The sequence below is a fragment of the Echinops telfairi genome, unplaced genomic scaffold (genome assembly GCF_000313985.2).
Source record: "Echinops telfairi isolate 266 unplaced genomic scaffold, ASM31398v2 ScPeMD7_443;HRSCAF=831, whole genome shotgun sequence".
In the NCBI taxonomy this organism is placed as follows: Eukaryota; Metazoa; Chordata; class Mammalia; order Afrosoricida; family Tenrecidae; genus Echinops; species Echinops telfairi.
In genome coordinates this window covers 80,964,886-80,972,362 of record NW_022104341.1, presented here as the reverse complement: position 1 = coordinate 80,972,362, position 7,477 = coordinate 80,964,886, and the positions used below count along the sequence as shown (strand labels likewise).

At 40.6% G+C, this 7,477-nt stretch overlaps 1 protein-coding gene across 1 annotated transcript in view; it reads right to left on the bottom strand.

The window, feature by feature from the left end:
• STIL (STIL centriolar assembly protein) overlaps nt 1-7,477 on the bottom strand; it is a 65,901-nt gene that overhangs the window by 48,674 nt on the left and 9,750 nt on the right. The window contains exons 4-6 of the mRNA XM_045291763.1: nt 6,740-6,962; nt 5,053-5,300; nt 425-508 (exon numbers count right to left, since the gene is read on the bottom strand). Coding sequence (XP_045147698.1) covers nt 425-508; nt 5,053-5,300; nt 6,740-6,962 — 555 coding nt within the window. The remainder of the gene's footprint in view (nt 1-424; nt 509-5,052; nt 5,301-6,739; nt 6,963-7,477) is intronic.

The following is a 7,477-nucleotide window of genomic DNA, read 5'->3' as shown; positions in this document are numbered from 1 at the left end:
ATTTCTAAGTAATCTGTTTAAATGTCATTAGTCATTAGCTCTAAAGAGAAAGCCATTAACCCCAAATAGAATTTCTATACAATTATCTGGCGGTGAATTTTATTCAGTGCCAAGGTGCCTCAAGGGCAGAGGGTAGAAAGAAGGCTGGAGGAACAGGGCTCTTATGACTCAACTTCAACCAGAAGCTTCATCTTGTGTGTCTTATATATTGGCGTTCTTATAAAATTCAGCCAAATCTTGTTTTCTAGCTGATTCCAGTATTAAAAAAAGAACATTTAGGAACAACTGGCCTTTGTGGCTTAACAAGGTGATTTAAATATTCATTATATACTCATAGAGCATCATATATTCACTTAAATGATTACCATAAATACTTTAATATATGGTTAGCTAAAAATATTCTCATAAACAATGCAAAACTTACATTCCCACTAGTGGTAAGGAAGAAACCTTGGGATCAGATTCCAGCAAAAGTAACAATTTGCGTGTTTCATCCATGGTAAGGTATCTAAATAGAAGACATTTATATAAAAATAATGGAAAGTATTACATGCTGTACTCTTACCTAAAAGAAATTATTATTCTAAATACAGAACAAGCAAATTTTAGGTTCAAATGAACAGTGGCTCTCTGAGACACCCACGATTGTCCATGTGTGAGCACAAGCTCTTGGATCACATAGAAAATGTCTTTAGAAAGACTGGTGAGAAGAAGCGATTTGATATTTTAAAACTTGAAACTATTAAAATGGTCACTAAGAATTAACCATTCTTAAAAAATTCGGCCCAAAGTATCAACATCACTTAATCAAAAGTGTTAAAACTAAAGCAGGCATTTTTTTTTTTACCAATTAAGTTGCCATGGGAGCAATGAACTCCCCTTCACTGGAAAGTCTACGTATCCAGGTGGTTTGGCAAGGATGTGACCGAGGGGACCACTCATTGAAGGACCCTGACTTCGGTCAGCTACATTCAAGTTCCAAATCTGACAGCCCTCCAACCACTAATTATGAAAGAAATTTGGAACCATCATGGTACACGTAGCACTGCAAAGCTCATGGCTCCCTCAAAATACATCATTCAAGGGGGTGTTTGAAGCTCCTTCTACCTTACACTTTCAAAGATATGAAAAACTGCAGAACTGTTGAGATTCAAAATAAAATGATTGTTATGCTATAAAAACAAAGTGTTAATGATATAATACTTAGTTACCATTGAGGATATATTTTGTTGCTATTATAACCTTTAAACAGAAATAATAAATTTATCAGAATACAAGATTACATCTGAGTTGGCAGATTTATTTATCAAAATGACACTCGGTCCTGCTTTGGAAACTCTCCCTATAACTTGTTCACCTAATAAAACCTTTGAAACTCATTTCTTTGAAATAAAGAAATACTTTAAAGAATCAACTCAGGGTTCGATGATTTTTCCAGACAGCATGCACACACCTTCATGCTAGTCTCACACTATTCATATGCATCATGACAGCATATCATGCTGTATGTTTACATGTTAAGATGAGAGAGCTTCAAAAAGTTCATGGAAAAACTCCATTAAAAAAAAAGATGTACATTTCATTGACATTCAAGGGGGGTACCACCCAAAAAAATCCGCAATTTTTAACAAAGCTATATATTTAAACTTTTTTTATAAAACAACCTTATCACTTTCAAAGTACACTCCATTATACTTAATACATTTGTCAAATCTGCAATTCCAATCTTCGAAGCACTTTTCAAATTCATCTGTTTGGATGGCTGACAGCACCTCCCTCATTCTTTTCTTCACCTCTTCTATACCTTCAAATCACTGCTCTTTCATGGCCTTCTTCATTTTAGGAAACAAAAAGAAGTCTCACGGAGCGAGGTCAGATGAGTAAAGTTTGTGGGACAAGAGAGATGTCCTTTTTTTGGGTGCCAAAAACTGGCACACTGAGATGGCTGTCTGAGTAGGTGCATTGTTGTGGGTGGCAAAACAAGTTCCCTGCCTGCCACAAACCAGGCCTTTTTTGTCGTACATGGTTATGCTATCTTTTCAGAACCTCGACATAGAATAGTCTGACCTGGTGGGAAGAACTCCAAATGCACTACCAGCCGACATTTTCGTCTATTCAGGAAGTTGCCAGACATCCAGAACAAGGTTTGTCATCAATCAACATTTCACCTTTTTTGAAATGAGAAAACCACTCATACACTTGGGTTTTATCCATAGCGCCGTCATTGTAAGCTGTGGCATTCTGTGGCATTTTTGCTGAGCAGGAAACAAAATTTCACAGCCTCGTGCTGTTCTCTTAAATCAGCCATCACAAAAAATGAGATTTGAGCAAAACTGCTTTAACAGAAATATTCACTGTGGCCAGAGAACCTCCCCAGGGACGCCACTGAGTAGACTAACTCCGAGTGAGCTGCATGATGCTCACCTAGCGGGAAAAAATGCATACTAGAAAAACTCTGCTCTACCCAGCATAATCCGGTTTGGGGGGGGGGGGGGTACCCCCAACCTAATTCATATATCATGCAGCTCAGTGGTTTAAACATAACTGAAAATAGATGTGCAATTATCACTACAATATTTTTTTCCCATTCTTTTTTAACTCCATATTTTCATGAACTTCTTGGATGTTTCTTCCTACTTAACCCATAAGTGTGCTTTCTTGTTTTTTTCCTATTTATTTATTTAGGTCTTTTTAAAAAATTGTAAATTAGGTGAGGCTTTACATTTCAGATCATCCACTTTGTATTCAAGTTTAATCTACCAATCGACCTCCACCCAATAGTTTGCTCCGCCTCTGCTCCCTCTTGCCAACACGAGCCTCCACTTCTCACAAGTTAGCACCAGTGTCCTCCTTAATAGATTGCTTTATTTTCCCTCATTTCCACCCCTTACTCTCTCCACATCTGCTTCTTTTAGTATAAAAGCCTTTCTTGTTTCTTTTCCCTCTTTTATCACAGTGGTCCAGTACACTAGTGGTCCTTTTGTGATCCTCCAGCTTCACTCAGCCTCTTCTTCTTCAGGCCCATCCGTGCCATGAGCTGTTTCATGGTTTCCTCATTGCTTTCTAGTGATGCAGCGTGTTATGGCCCCAAGTTTCTCTCTCCATTCTTCTAGGAATCGGCATGTTTTCTTTCTCTTTTTCTTTCTTCCAAACAGTCTTCTTCCTTGTCCTTTACACTCCACACCTCAGCCTGCTTGGTGGTCCACGTGGAGATGGGAGACTGGAGGGCGGGAGAGAAGGGGAGGGGAAGGAGGACAAGAGGAAAGGGAATAGAGGAGCGAGGACGGGGAGAGGAAGAGGCAGCCAACCTGAGGCCAAGGGCTCCTTGTTTTTTTAATACACACTTATTTCTAGTGCTTAACCCAATGCCTAGCCCAGAATGGAGGCAAATAAGAGACGATCATCAAATGTGGCCCAGCGCAAGGGTAAATGTCAAACTAATAGATGATTCTAGGTAGGAAAAGGGCAAGGCAAATGTGAGAGAACAGAAGAGCGCCATCTCGGGTCAGTACTCCCAGCACACCAAACATTACTAACAGAAGGACCGCTCTTTTTCTCATCCACCTTTAAGGAGACATTTTCAAAGAACAAGACTTGGAGTGGACTGCATAGCGGCAAAAATCTTTTGGCTCTAGAAACCTAACAGGAAGTTGGGTAGAGTCAACGGGAAAGGAAGCCAGAAGTGAGTTCCTTTGGGCTGCCTCTGGTCAGCCTAATTTTGAAACATGCCAGTATTATCTGACCTGGTTCAATAGCCAATAGGTAGGAAAAGTAGATGAGGATGCAGGGAAGCATCCCTGCTGAGGATTAGAAAGCGCTTTTCTAGCTTCTGTTTTCTAAGAAACCTAGGTGTCCTGGCAGGAAGCAGAAGATACTGCGTTAGCTCTGTAAGGAAACTCTACTCTCATGTAGTTGGACAACTGGGTAAGTAACAGTTCTTAAACTTTTTATTACGTTATGCCCTTTCTTTACGATGGACACTAATAAAACTACGCAATATAAATACTCACGCCTCCTTAGGTTTACTGTTAGTCAAATTAGATCATAAAAGCAAAATAAGGACCAACCAAGGTACGGGATATAAAGTCTTTTCTCCAGTTTGCTTCCCCCAAATATATGTCAGACCTAGGACACTGCTTGCAACTAATGGTAAATGATTGTCAAGTTATCTCCCTGAAGGCATCAGCCACCCAGAGCAGTCAAACTACTGTCTGGTCCACCGTAGGTGGGGCTCACTCCTTGCTGTTAAGGACCGTGGATTGCTTTCCCTAAAGGGCTCAGAATAAATCACACCAACAGCTCAAAGACGATCACAGTTAAGCCACCATCACGAATCTAGGATCCGCCCATCTTGTCACATGTATACCCCTAATCCCTCCTCTTCTTATTGCATGTACATCCCTAGATCGCCCCCCCCCCATTGTTGTATTGCCTATGATGCTACCCCTTCCTGTGACGTACGTCGTTACCTATAATCAGGGGCTTGCATGCCCCCAAAGATATATAAGCCTTGGTTAGAAATAAATCGCTCTCTCCTTCTGCACTTCTACGTGGACCATCAAGAGAGGCTGAGGTGAGCGTGCTACCATGAAATATGTCTGACTCCTCTATTTTACTCTCTCCTAGTGCTCTTATTCTCTATCACTTCACTACAATCTTTATATATTCTAGCCACACAATTACGCCTACCAGACCCATGGTTAGTTGTTAGAGGCTGGCTCTCCTGACACCGAGGCAACATGTGAAGGATAAAATGGTAAGAGGATAGTTTCTCCTTACATTTTTAAATCACAAAAATTTAGTATAATTTTTTAATTTTACATTATTACTTTATTATCATTTATCACCAGTTTTTCTTGTGATAATGGTACAATTCTTAGAAAGGAAACTACATTTAGCAAAAAAGTAACATCTTTTTATCTTCTTTGATAATTTGGCATGTCACTTCAGATCTCTAGCATGTACACAGACCGCACAAATATTATGTAGCCATCCTGAAAATGCATTATTATAACTAATATTTTAAAATTTAGATTAATATTCCTTACTTACCCATATTTATAGGTTCCTTGAACTTGAGAAATACTCAGATTACTGCTCAAGTTTCTTGCCAAGGCTGTTGGAATTATGGGGATAGGCTTCACAGGTGTGCATTTAAAGGAATTCGCTAGAGTTAGTACTGTCCAGTGAAAGTCAAAATCCAGCGTGTCCAAACTCTCCCTGGACGTTATGAGAGATCGTAGGGAAAGCAGCTTACCACAGTCCAAGGAATCTTTGCTACATACATGGTGCTGCAGCGCCTGAGGAATCAATATTAGACAGTTATTTTAAAACTCTGAAACACGTCCACATCTCTAAATGTTTTTGTCTCACATGGGGTACGTGTGTATGTGTGTGTGTGTCCACCACCCAGCTTTCGGTCTGCTGTACCATGGAGGCTGGCATGTTGCCATGATGCTGTGCCACTGGCATTTATTCCCCGATCAGCAGGGTCACTCATGGTGGCCAGGCTTCAGCGGCACTTCCGCACTGAGAGACTAGGGAGAAACCTGCAGATCTACTTCTGAAAACCAGTCAACGGGACCTTATGAAAAGAAAACCTCATGATTCGCAACAGAATATTGTCCAATATTGGGGACGAAACTGAACCCCCTAAATTGGAACAAAAAAAATCAAACTCACTGCCATCGACTCAATGCTGGCTCATAGTGCCTTGTGGGTGTCCGAGACTCCAACTGCTCATGGGAATAGAAAGCCCAGTCTTTCTCCTAAGAAGCAGCTGGTGGTTTCGAACTCCCTTCTATGTAGATCACAGCCCAACGGGTAACCACAACACCACGAGAGAAGGCACCCCAAATACATAATGGCCACAACAGCAGCCTCAAGGTGGGCAGGGCCAGGCCCCGCTTCACTCGGGTGTGCATCAGGAGCCAGGGCGTGGTGCACACCTGACAACAACAGTCCAGCGTAGCTTACACTGACAACAATGAGAGGAGCTCTGATGGTCAGAGCTTCCCCGGGACCAAGAAGGTTACATGTATCATTATTTCAAAGGAAATTAAAATGGGCTGCCCCAAACATTACTACAAATTTCAAATTAGAAAAATATTCAAATTTCTATGTCCAGTAGCACTTCGCCTTCCTGTTGGGAAATGTTACCCACAGTAAATATGTACATAGGGAAATCGATATCTAAAGTCCATTCTGCTGGTTCCTGTCACTCCATTGCCAAATTAGTTCTTATTTGAGAGCTGTTCAATCTCACTGTGTCCTTTCTAGTCTGACTACACACTAATACGCTCCTCTCACATGTACAGCTGGTACTGGTGTCTCTGACTTCAGTCGGCCTTCCCAACCAAATTAACTACTCTTGATTTGACAGTACTTGTCAAATCTCCAGTGACTCTACATAACCCACATGACAAAGTTCAAATTACTCAGCCTTGCATGTAAGATCCTCTATAATTTGGCCGAAGGCCGAGTCTACTTTTAACACCAACAAATCCAGCAAGAATCTGTACCCACAATGACAGCCTGAGCACCTCTCACCTCTCTCCCATCCTGCTCTGTTGCTTCCTCTTCTGGAGTGGCAGATTGCTAACCACATCCCCTACCCAGCCTTTCAGCCCACAGAAAAGTGTATCTGAATTTTAGATCAATAAACATTGAATAAAACACACTATTCTTAGTTTGACTCCTAGTTGAATGACAAATAACGAAGTTATCAAGTGGACCTCACCTTAAAAGCTGAACTGAAGTCATCTGCACTGTGAACTATCATTTCTTTTGAAGAAAGTCCTTCTGTATCAACTTTACATGGAATCAAAAAGTCCCCAGGAAGAGAAGCAGTTGGAGATCTTTCTAAAGACTCAGGTACTTCTCGACCAGGATCAAAGCGATCTATAGTCAATGTCACACCTTCTTCATCTAAAGAATAAAGAAAATACCTATCATATTGCATGCTAATAAAAAAATGTGAACTGAGAGGAATTACTGAAACACGAATGAAGGCCGAACATAATTGTGGGACAAGAGGAAAGTAAAAGGAAATAAGAGGAAATAACTAGGAGGCAAAGGACATTTATAGAGGTCTAAATACAGGCATGTGCATATGTAAATATATTTATATGATGATGGGGAAATAGATCTATGTGCATATATTTATAAGTTTAGTATTACGGTAGCAGATGGACATTGGACCTCTACTCAAGTACTTCCTCAATGCAAGAACACTTTTTTCTATTAAACTGGCATACTGTAGTATTAAATTAAAAGTGGTGGAGATGCCGGGGAGTGGGATGCTAGCCCCACCCGCTACTAGAACTCACTGCTTCAGTAATACTACTTCTGGGTTCAGTAATGCACAATTGTACGGTTGAGATACTGTACATAAGTATTATATTAAAGTCATCGAGAGCATGAGAGATATTACAATAATGCAGTTGGACATATTACATGGTAGCATTGCTCACCTCAG